Genomic DNA, 19,565 nt, shown 5'->3' on the forward strand with positions numbered 1-19,565 from the left:
GTAAAAAACTTTAGCTTTTATATGGTAGTGTTTATCTGCATGTATGTTTGTGCACCTCCTGTTCTCAGCGCCTGTTGCAGTTAGAAGAGGGCATCAGATGCCCTGGAGCTGGAGTTATGAATGGTTGGAAATCATCATGTGGGAGCTGGGAATTAAACTTGAGTCCCTGCAAAAGCAAAAAGTGCTCTTAACTGCTGATCCATCTTTTGAGCTCATGATTTATAATCTCAATAGCAACATTCCACAAGATTGGACAAATACTGTAGAATTTAATAAGTTTATGTTTTCAGTCAGCAGTAATCAATCACCTTACATGTGATATTCCCTTCATTTCTTAGTTAAATATAGTTCCTGTACTACTATTAGTGCAGTCAACATACAGCACATCAAAACTGACTCAGCTCTGAAATATACAATACAAAAACCTACCCCCAACTAGAAAACCCAAGCCAAATGAAAGCCTCACCTAACAGCTTACAGTATACTTGAAATTTATGATCCTATTCAGACAAGAAAAACAAAAAAACAATGACTTATTGGGCTGCCACAATTCTGCAAATCAATCAGTCAATCTACAATGATAATTTGTAGGTAGCCTGTGTCTTGATGGTTGATGTCTGCTGGTTCCAGTCCTCATCTCTCACTGCTATAGATATAATGGGCACCAAACTCTCAGTGCATCAAGGCACAGTGCTAGAACTTTACAAGTAACATTTGCCACATTGCTGTGTCGAAAGGAAAATTCCTTGGTTCAGTGCATGCATTCCCCAGCTCTCAGAGGAGTTATTCACTCCTGTTATAGTCTTAAGGACATTGCTGTGCTAGCAACAGTTGCAGTCCATTCTGCAAGTGCCAACTCAAGTTAACCTAAGTGTGTCAACCATGGTAGGGACAGTTTCCTTCCAAGTCTAATTTATGCTTTTGAACACATGTCAGCCCTCACAACAGAACTTTATGAGCCAAGTTCTAGCCAATAAGTAGTGACATTTTCCCATATATAATCTTCCTGTGCTGTAAAACTTGTAGATGAACATAAAATGAAACCCACCAGACAAAAATTATTCTGTAATAAACAGAAGTGACTTCAGGATACTTTTGGAAACAACGGGTGAGCATGTTTTAGGATTGTATTTAAGCGTGTAGAGCCTCTCCCAGCTATAAAGGTCACTTTTTTAAAATAAAATGTTTTCCATTATTCATTGACAGTTTTATACATACATAGAAGGTATCTTGGTCCTAGCCCTCCCACCCCACTCTTCTTCCCTGGACCTCCCAACATATTCCCCTCCTGCCTGTATCTTCTCTCCCTTCTCTTCCCCTTCTCTCTTCCCTCCTTTCCTCCTTTGCTCCCTCGCTTCCTTTCTTCCTTTGTGACTCAGTGAGTCCGGTTTATTAGTGCTGCCTGTGCCCATTGAGTACAGAGCCATCCAGTAGATCCAGTGCCATGAAGAAAATGGACTCTCTTTTTTCCAAGTACCCATCAACTGCCAAAAACCTGTCAGCAACAGTTGGTGCTTTATGACCACCTCCCCCATCCATACCGGAATGCTGACTGGTTTGATACTGTGCAGGTCTTGTTTATGTAGACCCAGCTGCTGTTAGTTTCTGAGTACAATGGCCAGGTCATGTCTAGAAGCCAGCGTTGTACAGCACTCCTCTTCATCCTGTGCCTCCTGTGTTCTTTCTACCTCTCCTCTCCATAATGTTTCTTTAGCCTAGAGGGTAAGGTATTGATGTGGATGGTTCATTTAGGGCTGAACACTAAGCAGCACTTATTCTCATCTCTTTGACCAGTTTATGAGTCTTTACACTAACTGTTTTCCACTGCAAAAAGACGTTTCTCTGACCAAGGTTGAGAACAGTCTGTGAGCATAAACATATTTAGAAGGCAGATTGAAAGCACAAGTAACTAGAAAAACAACAGTAGGTTTCCCCATAGGGTCCATAACCTCCCTACCCATAGTTGTTTTTTGTTTTTTGTTTTTGGACCAGGTATGCAGTGCCGGGCATAAATTTCCTCCTATGGTACAGACCTGAAATCCAATCAAAAACTGGGTAATTACCCCTGCCATTAACAGGCCACTATTGCACCTTGCACCAGTGGGTATTATGTCTTGCCTTGCAGATCAGTATTGTAGTATGTAGGACCTAGCACTGGGTAAGACTACTGATGGAATACAAATAACCCTGTCCCCAACAGCCTGTGTAGTACCTTGTGGCACTGTGAAAATTAGCCAGAAGGAGGACATTTTCTAGTCAGTTCTATGTCCAGCAACCAAAGTGTGTGATATCTTTAGCTATAGGATCTTACCATCTAGTTTGTTATGTTGAACAACCAAGGGTGTTGGCAATTGCCTGGAGACGTGGGGAGATAGCCATACCTGGCACTGAGCTTCCATTTAGTGGCACTTCCCCCCCCCCCCCCCCCCCCGGGAGCAACCAGCTATAAAGTTTTCATGTCCTAGAAAGAAAATTCACTATCAAAGTATTTAAAACCTTAGGAAAAATATAATTTTAAGCATTGCAGTCAAAAAATGGATCCATAGTTTCAATTATGTCTTCATATTAGTAATTATAGTGGCACAAGATCGAGTTTTCCTGTTGTTCCTCCGTTTTGAGATGCTTATGAATACTGTTTATCTTATAGCAAACCAAATGAACATACTCAGTGTTAGGTGCCAGAGTCTTCATGTAAATGTTCAGTGTCTTAATTTGTTTTATGGCTAAATAGATACCTTCTGCTTTATGGATTACTGACCTATTCCAGAGACCCAGAGGTAATTTAGATATTTGAGACAAGAAAGGGGTTGGGTCAGTGATTGTATATAGGTGTTTTAAGATTCCTTTATTCTCTTCCCCTTTTCCATTCTGCAAGTAGGATTGCAAAGCATCATTTCTACCGTGCTGATTGAGCTGTCGTGGGTAGCCGGTCTTACATCCAAGTGCCATTCCTTTCTGCTGTGCAGGATACATGTTTGATTTGCCTCAACTTTCTTTAGTGCTAGCTTTACATTGAAAAGATTGCTTGTGCTTATATTAGACAGTCCTTCACTTAAACACTGCCTGTATTTGGGCTAATCCCAGGATGGATAAACAGGACATCCCATTTATGCCAAATATAACAAATAAAGCAGTTTTGTTTTTTTTTTTAAAGTGTATATTCAACACTAACTTCTTGTTGTTGTTTGTTTTAGGGATAGGCTCTTACTATATAGCCCTAGCTGTCCTGGAACTCACTATGTAGCCCATGCTGACCTTAAAGTCACAGATTTGCCTCCCAAGTGCTGTGATTAAAGGCGTGTATCACTACATGCCCAGCTCAACACTGACTCTTAACTAGTAGATGGTTATAGACAATAAGCTAGAAAAGCCAAGTTGTTTCTGGCTTTACTTTCAATTCTTAACACTTGACACCTGATGTAGGGTAGGGGTCAGACCCAGGAGCTTCAGCCATTCTAATCAAGTGCACAACCACAGAACCACATCACCGGTCTTTACATCCCTAATGCTTGTATAATACCAAGTCTGCTTTATTTCGGGAAAAATATAGTCTCAAGAGTATAAACCTATTCACAGTCCAGGCCTTGAAGCAGCACAGAGCTTTTTATATAGAACTTGTTTATGACAGTTCACTAGATTCTGCCAGGACAGTGGGGGAAAAGCAGGATGGCGGGCCTGCTCCTCAGCCTGGCTGTGGACACTGCATTCTGTGTAAGGCTAGGGCAAAGAGGCTGGGAAACTCATCAAGTTCCCTTCTGCTTTTCCTTTCTCTCCCACTCCCTTTTAAAGAGCAGGTCTTCTATATACAGAATCATGTGGTCCTCTTGCTTCAGCCACTAGAGTATGACAGATACCATGATGTCTTAGGTAGACTTTTTCCCCGTTTTAACTTAAAAAATGAAAATGTATTCTCTTTGTCTCATTCTTCCCCTCCCAGTTTTAGAAGATAGGGTCTCTAAATGATAGCCCAGGTTAGCCTTGAACTCCTTCCTGATTCTCCTGCCTCCACCTCCCAAGTGCTGGGAGTACACACCACCACCATCAGGCTTTTTCTCTTCCCTTTTTGCAAAGGCACTTTCTTCTCTTCTTCCATCTTCTTGTTCTGTTTCTTATTTTTTTTTTAGAGCATGTCTACTTGCCAAATACAAAGCAAAATACTGCCATGACCTCATGGAAGTATATGAACGCTCACTTTATAGGATGGAAAGTGGCTTGGAGTAGCTATCACTTTTTTGGTGACATAGCCTCACCTAGGAATGGATCCAGCCAGCCTCAGCCTTCCCTGTTGGGCCTCTGGGTGCCCTGGTTTAGGCAGCAGAAGTTGACAGCTATTAAGCAAGGAGAAGGCTGTTGGCCCATGCTCAAGACCTCAGCCTCAATAACTCCATATTGCAGCCGGCCAAGCTAAGTAGGTACATTTGTGAGAAGAAAGATTGTGCTTTGTGGAAAAGTATGCCAGAATTTCAGTTCCAAGCCTAGGCTTTTTTGGATGTCTTAGTAAAGACCGCTTGGGAAATGGACTGTATATGCAGCATACAGGGTTCTGGGTAAATGGTAACATTTGTTTCCAAAGGAGTATCAGGGGGAAGCTAAACTCTTAGAGCATGTGTTCATTAAAGATGTGAAGTGGGGTGGGAAGCGATAAAAAAAAAAAAAGGCCAGTGAGCTCTCTTGTGAAATACTTTTTTGTTCTTATGAATTGAACACTCTGAAAAGTTTCAAAAAGAACCTGGGAGAATGTGTTTGCTTTGATCTGGCATGTAGAGTGTCCCCTTCCACAGATGCCCTTGAATTTAGAAAGTTATTGAAAATCTGTTTGAAAGTACATAAAAATATATGTAAATAAGCCCTAATTAGTTATTTCAATTAATTATTGTCTGTCTACTTTGCGGCTCTATTTTCCCCCATAATGTTTCTTTTCAGGGTCCACTTTTGGCACTCTTGAAAAAAAATGTTTCTTAACAGTCATTTTTAAGAAAGTTTGCCCTGTTGAAAACCTTACACACAACAATGATAAATTAAAATCCCAGATTGTGCCTGTTTGTGAAGAATCACTTCAGATGTTTTCAGTTCATGACCTGCATGCAATGTGACAGTGGAGGAAATTTTGCTGTCAATCAACAGAGCAGGGTTTCCTTCTTGAAACAAATGATATGTGTTGTCTGGAAGACAGTGACTGTGTATCAGGTCAGTAGCCTCTCATCTTCCTCCCGACCACCCTGTCTCTTTCAAAGGAAAGTACATTGGATTCAAGGCTAAAATGCTCGAATTCTTTCTCAGCTGAGCAGGAAGCTTCCTGGTAGTAATGAGAGTGCTCTGGGGAGAGCTGGTGGGAGAGAGCTCGCAGAGCACGTGCGGGTCTTCCATTCCATCTACAGCAGGGGAATTAACACTTCTCGACTGGGCTCAGGGCTCTTTGCCATCATGATGTTTAGAAATTGACCAAGAACTGAAACTGTTAGTTTTGGAAGACATGACAATATAATTTGCACTGTCATTTAGATCTTCAAGGGACCTTAGAGTTTCTCTGAGAAACTAGGGAACCAGCCCCAGCCTTTATCCATCAGGGTCCCTGGAAAGGAATAGGGAAAGATGCTCGTGTGAAATACGGGTTTCGGGTTCCTACCCCATCTATACCGAATCAGAATCGTCTTGGGAAGGGCTCTACATTTGCCATAAACTGCTAGAAAGCTTGGATGCTCACTGAATTTAACTGTCCACTGATCTTAGCATCCGATTTATTTTATTATGAGGAAGCAGGTCTAGAGAGTTGGAGGGGTCAGGTTCCCAGCATGCACTGGACCACAGTGCTTCAGGCTTCCTGGCCTCTGGATTAGGACTTCTCTGTACACCACGTATTCAATGTAGTCTCAGGCATGCAGACAAGTCGGAGACGACTTAAGAACTGAGTGGACAGCATGATTCCACAGAAAGAAGTAAAGGCTCAAGGGCCACAGGTATGAGTTACAGTGTTGCCCATGTCTAAACTAAAACCCCAAAGAGACTTAGCTACGTTCTCTCAGCTCTCTTCTTCACCTGCTGTGAGTCCAGAAACCTGTGCAGAGTTCTAAGAGTATTGAGCTTGTCTCAGTGGCACATGAAGTTGAATATCTGCATAGGGCCTGTGTGTCTAGTTGAAGTAATAAACATTTTTAGACTGTATGTTTTCCTATTTATTTATTTATTTATTTATTTAATGCATTTGACTATATTGTCATTGTTTTCAGATGCACCAGAAGACAGCATCAGATGCCATTACATATAGTTGTGAGCCACCATGTGGTTTCTGGGAATTCAACTCAGGACCTCTGGAAGAGCAGTCAGTGCTCTTAACCACTGAGCCATCTCTCCAGCCCTGACTATATGTTTTCTTATGCATATTTCTATATGCAAATTTGTATTTTAAAACGTTGCATATATATGTTATAGAACATTATAGTAAAATCATTAAAATTATAGACTGGTAAGCCCACTAATACCTATTAATACCCAGGAGATGCTTACTAGTATTTATTTTACACCAAACAATCAAAACCCCATACTTACCTAATTAATTTTTTCAGTGTTCTGTGGTGGGAATTTGCCTATAGTGATGATCCTGACTGTGTGTCTGCAAGGTCAAAGTCATTTTCTAATCCATTAGGAACGATTGAATTCTGTTCTGTTCAGTGCTCTAAGGCAGTGAGTGGGACCTGGGAGAATGGAGCTGACAAATGAGACAGACTAAAGTCTCATACAACAGCCAACTTTATTCAGAGCATCAGACAATTTATACTCTGAGGGTTAAGAGGAGTTACCTGGGTAAAGCACAAAGACAAGCCACACATGGCTGACAGACAGCACATGGAGAAAACATGGTTTCCATAGAGGCATATAAATAAATAACAATAGCCAGTTGTAATGAGTAATCTGAAGTAAACTCACTTTTTTCCCACTACACCTGGAAGGAGCACAAAAATACATTCCAAGAACAATTCTGTGTTTTTTAAGAAACTGAGGTCACAAGCTGGTGTCTTGATTTCTTGGAGTTTTCTCACAAGCACTCAGAAGTCTCCTCACCCGACTCCATTCTTAATCGAGCTCTACCACTCTGTCTTTTCAGTGTTTACTCAGTTTGACTGTCCACTAATTATCATGAGCAGCAATATTCTCAGGGTTTGGATGTGCCAGCTCTCTCCTGAGGCTGTTTGCTGATCGCAGGCAAGCCCGTCAATGTGCAGGCTTCAGAATAGGCACCATATTTTAACAGGAATAGTAATGAAAGCAGGCTGTTTGAAGAGGCAGGCAATGAGGTTCACCGGATTAACTTTGGGATAACTATAGGATATTACAGTCTTTTACATGAATGTGTGTTATGTGTTACCGGAGGGTTCCTAGTTTATCATGCCTTGACACAAACATTTACTGGTTATCTACTATTTATTAAACTCTCTGTTAAGTGCTGAGGTTAAAAAAGTATATCTGAGAAGTTTATGGTCTGCCTCGCTGGAGAGACCCATAAAAATGCATCACAGTTCAAGGAGGCATGTGCTAAATGCCAAATGAATAACGCAGTCTGTGAGTGCAGCAAACAGCATTCTGGCGTTTACTACCCAGGACGCTGACATCTCTATCAAACAGAAGCTGCTGTGGTCCTTATCATCTGCCCGTAGTTTCTCATTCCTCAACTAGCCTCAAAAGTGGGCCCATAATGATTGTGTTGCTACTTAAAAGTTAGGAAAGGATAATAATTGTAAGAACTTACAGCCCTTAAAGAAGAATGTTGCTTTTACTTAGACAAAACGGGGATGATTAAAGACAGCATGAAAAAGGCCAAAGAGGTCTTGAGAAAAGACAGATAGAGAAAGAGAAAGATGAGAGCTGGTACAAGAATTGGTCTTCAGCCTCTCCATGATTGTCAACCCTACTTCCTTCCACCTTGGGATCATTAATTGGGTTATTTTTTATTACTTCTTTTGGTCCCTGGGCCTTAAATAGGATGACTAACTTTGTAAAACAACAGATAGGTAATCTGATAGCAAAATCTATTCAGATACATTATCATAAGTTAGCTATGGAGGACCAGGAGACTCAAGATGAGGTTGTTACTCTATCCAGGGTGTTCCCAAATCCCATCTCCACCCAACCTAAAAAAGGGGACTTCTGCCCCTAGACCAAGCAGAGAGGGGCCACCCAGAACCCCCTCTGACTGGCGGTCTGAATTCTTGCTTAGGCTTCGAGGCTAAGCACTGCAAGGGAATATAAATAAAAGTTAAAAATATGTCTCTGGGTTCCCTGAGGGACAAGCCTGACTGCATAGGGGTTGATGTCAAAAGTATCCCCTCTCCAGGAAAAAGACGTTGGGATGGGTATGGCCCTCATGCCTCACTGGACAACGACAGGAGGACCGGAGTCATTATAAGGTCCCCTTTAATTACTGGAGGTCAGGCCTCTATCCCCGCCTTGGCAAGATTAGAATTGCCACGGCCCTTCTATACTTGGAGAAGGGAGGAGATGTTAGGAGCAGCCCTGCTTATACACTGAAGGTCTAAAATCAGCCATAAGCCTAAAGTCAGCAAAAGGCCTGACTTACATGCCTGCTAACACAAAGTCTTGGGTCTCTATGGAAAAACACTGAAACAGATGTCTATAAACTATTGTAAACAGGCAGCTTTTGTGGAAATCTACCAGCCTGAGTAGTCATAGACCTTGTAAATAGGCAGCCTTGGCAGATAGTACCAACTTAGATAAGGACAAGTGAATCATAGGCAGAGTCATAGTGACCTGACCCCTGAACCTTCACCCAGCTGATACCCTGTTCTGAAAGATATCTGTACTCCCCCTGAACACCTATGCTCCTGTGTCCCCTTCCCCACATCCTGCATTTTTGTGTTTATAACCCCAGTGTTAAAAAGTAAAAATGATGATTTGATAATAAAATAAAGATAGAAAAAAATTTTAGGAACTATGGGAAGATCTATTATTGGAGTATGCCACTAACATATGTATGTTTTAGTCCCCTTTGTAAAAACAAGAGAATCTAATTCTCCATGCAGAGGATGCCCTATGAAATGGAATAGTTGTTAATGCCATCTTATTTGTGATGAAAACTCTGTTAGCTTTTGTGGTATTTTCACAGAATTTATGTGAATCTTTGTAGGTAGGCAGTTTGTATTAAATAAATTTTTTTGTAATGGAAATGGGTTTTAAAACTGATTGCCACACTATCCATCATCATCATCATCATCAGAAGAAGAAGAAGAAGAAGAAGAAGAGGAGGAGGAGGAGGAGGAGGAGGAGGAGGAGGAGGAGGAGGAGGAGGAGGAACAGTTTTATTATACTTAGATCATGAACTTGTGTCAGATATCTTTATGTATTTCTGACACCCAACCATGAGGAATGCCACCAGGAAGGATTCTATAGTGAGAGCTGTAAAGACATGTCAAAATAGTGATGCTATTTGCATAGTATTCATCAGCCTTGCTGGGGCTCTAAGGGGTAGGATGATTGTGTCAGGAGTTCTGTGTTAGTAAAAGGAAACTAAGGAAACATGGTGTCTTTGGGAGCAGGGCTCTGGTTATTTAGTCAGGTCTCCTGGAGGTCCCTGGATTGTGCTTATAGAATTATGAAACTTCTAGGATAGGGAAAGGACTTGAACAGTCACCTACCAACAGGCAGGACTTGTAGAGGCAGCAAGCACTGAAGACATTGGGTAGAAACTAACATGTCCGCTGTGTTGAGGGTGCAGTGAGCACATCTGTGTTTACCTGGGGATGATGTGGAAAGTTCTTGGGCTGGAATAAATAGGTTATATATCCAAAGGAGAGATTTAGGAAGGAAAGCTGCAAAGGTGAGATGGGCCAGTCAAATCCAGACTCCTTACATTGACATTTGTGAGCAAAGAAATTCTGTGTGTCAGTTTGGGGGCATGTCACTAGACCAGCTGACACCAGATCCAAGTTCTACCTTTGATTTGCTGAGTAATCTCACACAACACATTTAACATTGAAAAAGCTTTCTTTTCTTCCCCTCTCTGTCCCTACCTGCCTTCCTTTTCATTTATTTATTTATTTATTTATTTATTGTCTTGGTTTAGTTTTGATTTTCTTTTTGTGAACAAAATGTCATGTCACACAGGCTAACCTCAAACTTGATGTATAGCCAAGATGACCTTTAACTTCTGATCCTCTTCCCTCTGACATTGAAATGCCTCTAGATGGCAAATGCCACCATATCACAGTTTTATGCAGTGCTGAGGGTTAAACTTAGGGCTTCTTTAATGCTTGGCAAGCACTCCACAAGCTGAGCTATGTCACTAGCTCCTGGGTTTGTTTCTTTGAGACGGGGGCTAGCTAAGTTGCCCAGGCTGCGTGGAACTCTGGAACTTGCCATGCAACCTACACTGGCCTTAAACTCAAGATCTTTGCCCCAGGTTCTGGGACCGCAGGGTGGACCACTATGCCTGGCTCTGGTTTTGTTTGTTTGTTTGTTTGTTTGTTTGCTTGTTTGTTTTCCATCAGTGAGAAGAGGTCTCTTTCTCAGAGATGTATGTAAGCCAAACAAACCCATATTAGAAACTCCCAGATAAATGTGTAGTATGAATTAGGTTTTGAAGAGGAAGGTGAGAAAATAAAGGTAGAGTTGTGGAGAAACTGCTCTCTGGAGCCATGTGCACAAGAAACCGAATCAGAGGGGACTAAGGACAAGGGTCTAGTTAGGTGACACAGTATCTATCCCTCAGGAGATGAAGGTGTCAAGACTCTCAGGTTAGGAAGGAGGGGATACATGGGTCCATGTGTTCTCTGCTACAGATGTCATTGAACTTAAGGGCTATATAGCCTTGTTCTCTGGTGTTCAAAGTCCAGCTGCAATCATAGTCTGTCCTTTGTCTTGAACAGGGTGCCAGCGATCTATTGGTCTCTCTAATGGCCAGGCCAAGGTGTGCAATTACAGTGGGTGGTACTACTGCAGCAGCTGCCACGTGGACGACAGCTTTCTCATCCCAGCACGCATAGTTCACAACTGGGACACCTCAAAATACAAGGTAGGTGCCAACCTTGGGTACACTTGATGGTGGCAATTCAGGTGTTTATATATTGTCAGGTGGATTTTAAAGATAACTATAAACTGAGGCAAATTTGATTAAATAGTCTTGTAAAAACAAAACAAAAATAAAAAACAGGATCTCACTTTGTAGTTCAGACTGGCCCCAAATTCACAGTCCCTCTGTCTCTAGCTGACAGAGTTGGGCTGACAGACACATGCCATTATGCCCATCTGTGTCACCAGACTTTATCTAATACTTCTTACCCATCTCACTATTTATAAAGATTTTTTAAATTATGATTCTTATTAATTCTTAATTTTAAAATATATGTATATCTTTTGAGCTATTTATCTGTCTGTAAGTTTTTGCCTCTAGGCCTTGATAATTAACTATAGGTGCTAAGAGAATTCTATACAGTTGGAGGCCTCTCTTGGATTTTCATTAGAAAATGGAGACTGTTCAAGAGCATGCCTCTGATCTCTGGGAAAGGCATATGTGACCCAAAGTGTTTCTTGTGATCAAATAGCACTGATTCAGGTGAAAGCCAGTCAGTCTTCAGGCACGTTCAGCCCTTGGAACTGGAATCCTAGGTGACACTATGAGGACTTCTGGGTAGCAGCCCACTGAAGGATGAGTACAGTTAGTGACCCTCAAGCACTTATTAGTACTCCTTTTATTAAAACATGGACGCTCATGAGAAATGTGGGGATATGCTAAGAGCTCTGCACAGTAATGACTAGCAGACAAGGGAGGCACCCAAGCAGCATGAATAGCACATTTGTCAGCTATAAAAATGCAAAGCAACAGGGAGGAGGAACATGCAAGACATGTTGGGTCATCCTAACGTAAGAGGGTAGAGAGAAGAGGGGCAGCAAAGGGTGGCAGGAGACCAGGGGTGAGTGAGCAGTGAGGTAGAAGGAGCCCAGGCGGCCTGACAAGCCATGTGAAGAAAGCGCTTCCAGATGAACTGTGACAGATGCTGATAGGTCACATAAGATGAGCCCTGAGGACTGACCATTGGCTTCAGTCATGTGGAGGTAATTAGAGACCCTAATGAGAGCAGTCTGAATGGAAAGGCAGGAGCTGAGGTCTGACTGGAGCAGGCTCAACATAGAATAGGAAGAAAGAAAGAAATGACAAGAATAGGAGAAGTTTTGCTCAGAAGGGAAGAAGACAGGTGGAGAGGGACTCAAAGGGGAGCGGGGTCAAGTTAGGTTTGACTTTTGTTTTAATAGAAAAAAAAAATAACAGCATGTTTTCCTATGCTGATGTGAACGCCTCAGGACTGAGGAGAAAGGCTGGAATAATGAAGTTGAGAGAGGGAGAATGGCATCCTGTAGACAGCAGGGGAGTTGGTCAGTGGCTGAACCGCAGAATGAGAGCAAGGAGTCTGAGAGTGTGGGATGGATTGGAAGCGCATGGAAGCTCTTTTCATTTGCACCAGTGGTTTTGATCAGATTTCTTGGTTTCACTATGTGTGATCTTAAGAGATTGAGTTTCCATCTGGGTTTCTCTGGAAACTCTCCTGCTAATAGGGAAAGTTGGATGATTAGGAAACACCTCCATCAACTTACCACACACTCCTCACTGCCCTTCCACAGAGAGCCACACTCCTCTTACAGAAGGTCTATTCTTCTGCTCCTGTGTCAACTTTAGCCCTTCCTTTCCCCATCATGGTTTTACTATGGTGGATTGGTGTTAATTAGACATCTGTCCAAAGCATACCTCAGCCCCGTCTTGTATGTTTGGTTAGTGGGAGACAAATTCCTTGAACTCTCCCAAGCACCAGTTTGCTAATATATAAAATGAGCCCAACCTGTCTAGGTTCAAGTCTTGGCTTTGTCACTTACTGGAGTGTGACCTGGGTAAGTTATTTAGACTCTCAGTGTTATAGTTTTCTTGTTTACAAGATGAAGATATTCCCACTGGTTGAATGGCTGACATATATGAAGATAGTAGAATGGTGCCCAGCACACTGCATGCCAAATAAGCACTGTGCTTTTTGTAATGCACACATTTATACTTGAGAGTTGTGTGGAGTAGGTTATTAAAAGAAAAACACAAAAAGCTTGGTGGGTTGAGCTCTCTCAGGGATCCCATCGTCTTATTTGAGGGCTAGGTAGACGCTCAGTGGTTAAGAACATATATTATTCTTGCAGAGGATCTGCGCTCAATTCCCAGCACCCAAGTCAGACAGTTTACAGCTACCTGTAGCTCTAGCTCCAGGGACTTTGACTCCCTTTTCTGGACTCCTTGGGCACCTACACTCACATGTGTACATTCTTCCACACACAGACATTTAATTACTTATAAAAAATTTTTATTTTAGTTTAGTTTAAAAAGAAAAGCACTACAAATGGGCTGGAGAGATGGCTTAGTTTTAAAGGCTAGACTTACAATAAAAAATGTAAGAAATTGTGTCATCAGTACTTATGGAGTGCAAGGTAGTATTCTCGTCACCACATTATTTATATAATTAATTGCCCACTATGTGTTTTCTCTGTGAAGGTGGGCTGAGGAGGGCGCTGTGGCTTAGCACAGTTGGTGGCACACAGTTTACGTAAGCAGGAGTGACTTCCGACTGACTGAGAGTGAAGCCTATCCCATGGGCACCTCAGACTCAACACACTATGTTCTACATGGCCTCCATCACACTCACCAAATGCAGATGGAGATATTCATAGTCGTACGAATGACCCCACACCTCTACTGCCAAGCATAGGAGACATCCTCGAGTGTTCCCTCTACCAGTCTGAGAATGGTTCGTGTGTCCTGGCAATACAAGAACCAAGACTTAATTTTAATATGAGGTCATGCTCTCAACCCCACTACACACATGCTCTGAGGACTACACACGTGTTCTCAATAGCAGGCATACAACAGAAGCCGGCTGCCTTCTAGAGACGCTTCTTGCCTTCACTTCTGGTCCTAATATTCAGGTGCATTTCCTGCTCAGTCCCTGTATTATGTTTTCATCTTACAATAAAGGTAATAAGAATACGTATGGCGTGAGGGCTGCTCTTTGCTTGGATGAGTCACAGAGGGGCCTAGCACAGTGCTAGTGCATTTTAAGTGCTCAGTTAGGACCAGACCCCGTAATTAGTCCCGCTTCCTTGGTGATCTCTAGTCCCTCGCTGGCTCCTTTGTCCACATTCATTCCCACTAGTCTCTTCCTTCCTTAAAGTCATGGCTATCCTTTCTAATCCCTATTCTGCCAGCCTGGCTCACACCTGTTGGCTTTCTTTTGACCTCACCTAGCCCAGCAAACCCTAAAACTTGACTTGAACCGTATTTCCTCCCTAATTCCTTCCTTCCTCTCCTAGACAGTTGGCCTTCTTCTGCATCTTGTACTTGTACTTAATATTAATATATTAATAAATATATTATTCGTGCATGTATGAGATAAAAACATATTTAGGGAGGCAGGCTGGTTGAATTCACTTTAGGTTAATATGCTTGGAGCAGAGCTGTAACAGCTAACACCAAGCAAGTGAGTGAGGTAGTCATGGCCCCGTGGTCTGCTGAGAGCTGGGGCTGATGGTACCTGCCAGCGGAATGCCTATCAGTCAGCAGAACAAAAGCAAAAAGGAGGCACTGACAGCAGATGGCCAAGGCAGGCATAGTTCTTGAGGGCCATGGCTGTTCACAGAGAGCTCTGAAGACTATGGAAACCACCAGTCTAGCTGGTGCCAAAACCTAGGATCTTTCTGTAAGATGGGCCATGTTGTGGTGGTCCTTAGATAACTAGAGTTGCTTTGAGGGAATAGGTAGCTAATTAAAGACATTTGTTAGGTACACTCACTTCATTCACTGCACATGACGAGTCAGACCTCTGCTTCCCACATTCTCAGTGGACCAGGGACAGTTTTACTGCAGGAACACAGCCAGCTGATTTTATCTGGATCATCTGTCACTGGCATGGAGGAACTATATTCCATTTAGTCCAGCATCTGTCTGTCTTTGCTCAGATACCAGGAATTAGCTTAATGCTCCTAATTGTGAGGATCAATTTAGACCTATCAGTTTCTAAATCCAGACATCGTTCTGTTAGATCTGCCTACTGTACTTAATAGCAAGTACGTGACTGCTTGACTACCCGCTGAAAAAATGGTTTCGCAGAGCAGAATAAAATTGTCATCTTAAGTATTTCCTGGCTGCCCTCCGGAGTATTAGTAATTGTAATTACTTTCAAAAGCAAGATTGCATTCATATCTGGTGTCTGTGCTACAGACTGAACTGGGCCTCATGGTTGGAGAAGGAGTTAAGCCCTATCCTTAAATTCTGTAGCCATTTTCTAATGAAATTCTCTTTAAAGATAACTTCCTGGCTCCCCATTCAGACCAATCAGATACAATTCAAAACACTCAACCTTCTTACCACTTCCCCATGGTTGTACTTTTAAAAAATGTTTTGTGTGTCCTAGCCTGAATATTCACATTCCATTTAGTTAGGGGCTTTCCATGTTACACAAGCCTATCTCTCCATCTTGAGAGGTATTCAAGACAAGCTCTGTTGCCTCTAGCTGCCTTTCCTCTTTCTTCATTATTGACTCTAAATGTGTTATAAACTTAGAAATAAAACCAAACTGTTAAAATTGTATCTGAAGTAAGAGTGTATGGCTCAAAGAGAATGTGGTTTCTGCCCTCATGAATGCTTTTACTACATAGATACAAAACTGACTTTGGACTTGAGATACTTCTCATGTTCATCATTATTTTAGAGTGGAACTCAAATGTGAGCCTACATGCCAGCGCTGTCTAATTGCATCATAGCCTGTCTCTGTTTGCAGCCTACCTGCCTTCTGACAGGAAAGAAGGATGGAGGAGGGACAGGGAGCACTTCTTTTATAGAACAGTGAGCACATAAGTTATGGCAGAGTAATTAAAAACTGAAGGTACTGTGACTGCAGGCTACGGAGCACAGAGCAGGGTGTCCAGAGTTCTGAGTCCTGGTTCCACTCTGCCATGACATGACCATAAATAAGTCATCTGAGGTCTCTGGACTTGATTAAATACAGACAATGAATTAATTCACTATTTTTCAAAGTGGATTCTGTGGAACACTCCCAGGTTTGGCACTTGTAAGGAGGGCTCTGTTGGAAGGCCGCCATTTTGATGAGGATTGGAAAGAGCCAATGAGTTTACAGCTTGGTCAGAGGAGACAGTGAAGTTAGAGAAGGATGTTCTGTTTCCAGTTGACGAGTGGAGCATAGAACAGCCTTTCTACCATTCTTCTGCCTACAACAGGGCTGAAACACACACTGGAGAAGAAGATGGTACAAGCAGGTAATCCTTAAACTGTCGTATCTGTACTGAAGTAGACTTAGGAGTAGATGTGTTAAGCAGGTAATCCTTTCCTCCTCTCCTCATCTTCCCCCTTCTTTTCCTATTCCTCCTCCCCCTATTCTTCCTCCCTCCTTGTCATTACTGTCGAGCTACAGCCTTAACCCAACCCAAGCAGGTTTTCTCACTACGAAGTGTCTCAGAGATCGGATATGAGAACATGCTCCACTTTGAATCACCAAGAAAGTGCTATGCAGCCTATTTGTTTTTCTGACACTGAAGAAATCTTTTCTGTAGGACTAGTAATCCTGGGAACATAGATTGAGGAAAACTGACTAGATTATTTTTTCCTTTCCTTGTTACGCTAAGATCATGTCCTTTTGTGTTTTCTTTGGCCTTTTCCTCCTTTAATAAAAGCGGCGTCCTTACCGCCACCACATCACTTTAAATTGCATCTGTGCTTGACTGTTTTTCCTTTGCCCATTACCTCTTTACCCAGGGCTGTTTTGTGAGTGAACATGCCAGAACAGTATTCTAGAATCCTCTCTCAGGATTATGCAAACCTGAGCAACATCCAGTAATTCTGCAATTAAGAGGTAGTTGTTACCATTGTAACAAAATGCATGCTGTGTTCAAATCTGCAACAGTTACACTTATGTTCAGATTACATGTGTTCGTTTGTCAGTGCATGTGTGCAGTCACAGATTTGGTCATCATTAGTTTGTAACTAATTTCATTGTGATTGTGCTGTCCTCTCTAGTTTTCCTTATTGTAACCAGGAGGGGGACATGTTTCTACTTGGGCTTCTTTCCTCATAAGTCATGTAGACTGCAGGGCTGTGAAGACAGAATCAGCTCACACACCTCAAGAGCTCAAGGAATCAGAAACATAAGCACAGCAGTGATGTTGAGTCCCTGTGATATAAGCTGTTCTGTTTATGCACGACAGGAGCAATGAGACCAGGCACAGTGGTACATATCTCTAACCCAGTGTCTAGGCCAGCCTAGGCTAGCCCATAGTTCATACTATGGTCTGCAGAACCAACAATGAAAGAAGAGAAGTCAGACCTGAAAGTTTTCCTCTGACCTTCACAGGTAAAACATGGCATGAAAATGTTGTCCCTACCCACCAATCATTCACAACTACACGCTCACACAATAATGATAAATAAAAATAAAAAAAAATAGCACTCTAGCATTTTTGGTTTTCATGTTTTGATTTGCAAGAAGGACAGTATCTCAGCTATTTATTGGGACATACCTGGTGTTAAACTGTGACTCATGCCATGTTTAGATTAGCAGAAAAAGAAACTCCTACCCAAGAATACCAGTGACGTCTTCCCTTAGGTTAATAAGAGTGTAGCTTCTTCCTTAGGTCAATACTCACTTAAAAGTTTTTCTTTTTGGAAAGAGCTTTTATATAATAGTCAAATCATCTTGCCAGTAAAAGGAGGAAAACTTTGAGAGCTCAAGGAATCAGAAGGAGATTAATTATAAAGCTCTGTTTTGCACAACTAACGTTTATTTCATGCCAAGTTTCAAGTTTTCCTAAAACCTACCTCACTAGTCTTTGTGAATGGAGTGGAAATCAAAGGAATCTGGGCTCTGAAGACTTTGACCATGAGCTCAGCCTTGTTGCCAAAAATGGCTGCAGCAGCCAGGGATGTGTTCACACACCCAAGCAACCAGTGATGCGCTCTGTGGGAGGAGAGCTCGTTAATAAATTGGGAAGGCAGTGCCTTGCCATTACTGAAGCCAGCTCTGTTTCTCTTTTTCCTCGTTTTAGTTTATGAAGGCTGCTATCAGCAGCTGCTGTCCTACTAGTCCCCCGGCTTTTACTGTCTCTGTAAAAGATTTTATTTTCCCCTTTTGTTTTTGGGCTTAAGTAGCACCTGAAGAGAGAATCCTTTTAAGGCCTGGGAGACTGGCCAGTGCCCTTTGTCCTTCTGTTCACCTACTAAAAGGTAGCATTGTTAACCTAATTCAGCAGGGCCCTGACTCAGTATAAACACTGTTCTGTACACCCAGGAAGACTAATTGAATTGTACAATACATCATTTTTTAGCAACAGTTTCAAGTGGATTGTACTTCACTTCCCTAAACACCATCAGGCTTGTTTTTCTCATTGAAAATATGTAAGTGCAGCTGATATTTAAACACAGTAAATACAACATGTAACTCAGTTTTGTCTGTCTGCATGGAGCTGGAGCTGGAGCCAGGAGGTGCTTGAGGACAGGGCCACAGCTGCTTTGTTCTTCACAGAAGGCCTGGCCTACTACAGTGTCTGCCATGTACTCATGTCTTTGCTTCACAGATGAGAGCAGAGGCTACTGCACTCTGGTGGTACCTTGTCGTTTCCGATCTGGTAAAGCAGTTAAAGATCTTGGCTAATTCTGGGGCTGCTCGTAGCCTGGATTTTTAGTCTATTAAGCTTCTTTAACTTTGTCACTCTCTGCATGACATCATAGGACCAGACACACACACGTTTATCTCAGAAATAATTGCTTATATGCACGCATGCACATACTCACACACGCACACTTTAAGAAATAATGCACTTTCATAGCCCTGTAGGAAATGTAAACTTAGATGTGAGCTTTCTACTTTGAGAAGAACTTCATGATTGTGTATAAGTAATACACTTTTAATAAGTACATAATAGCCTCACATCTAACAGTCATACTCCCATTCCATATTATATGTCAAGGGACTTAGTGATTTGTCAACCTGGTGTTTCCTCCTCGTACTTCCCTGGCCATTCTGTTCATCAAATGAGTTTCCACTTGTAATTCCAGACCTAGATCCAGCATTGCTTGCTTCACCAGGCCTACCTGGCTCCTTGCCCCTTCCCCAGGAAAGGTGATTTTCCTGGTTAAGCTACCTGCAAGCCCTCTGTGATAGGCTGCATGTGGTTTTGTTTTGAATCTTTATCTTTCCTACTAAATAGCCAGGTGAGGGTAGGGCTTGTGTTCTCCTTATTGGTAAGCTGCTGCCGTGGGGTGGGAAGCATAGTGGATTTGCAGTTTTCTTTTCAATGAACATCACTGTTTGTGTTAGTGCAGTATCGCAGCCTTGCTTCTGGAGACAGTTAGTGGGAACTGGAGGAGAGGCTTACCTTCCATAAACAGAGGCTGGGCCAGCTCAGTATGTCACTGGGCGGTTTCCATCTGAGTATCAGCAAACCAGCCTGGAGGGTCCAGTTACCCACATGACATAGTGTGATGTAGTACTGAAGTTTCTCTCTGTTGTGGGTTGCCC

At 42.3% G+C, this 19,565-nt stretch overlaps 1 protein-coding gene across 11 annotated transcripts in view; it reads left to right on the forward strand.

Annotated features, from left to right (window-relative positions):
- The window catches only part of Plekhm3 (pleckstrin homology domain containing M3), a 190,504-nt gene that overhangs the window by 77,740 nt on the left and 93,199 nt on the right, over positions 1 to 19,565 (forward strand). For all 11 annotated transcript variants that reach the window (XM_076931778.1, XM_076931776.1, XM_034498822.2 and 8 more), the window contains one exon: positions 10,878 to 11,023. In XM_076931778.1, coding sequence (XP_076787893.1) covers positions 10,878 to 11,023 — 146 coding nt within the window. The remainder of the gene's footprint in view (positions 1 to 10,877; positions 11,024 to 19,565) is intronic.

Source organism: Arvicanthis niloticus, chromosome 3, assembly GCF_011762505.2.
Source record: "Arvicanthis niloticus isolate mArvNil1 chromosome 3, mArvNil1.pat.X, whole genome shotgun sequence".
Lineage (NCBI taxonomy): Eukaryota > Metazoa > Chordata > Mammalia > Rodentia > Muridae > Arvicanthis > Arvicanthis niloticus.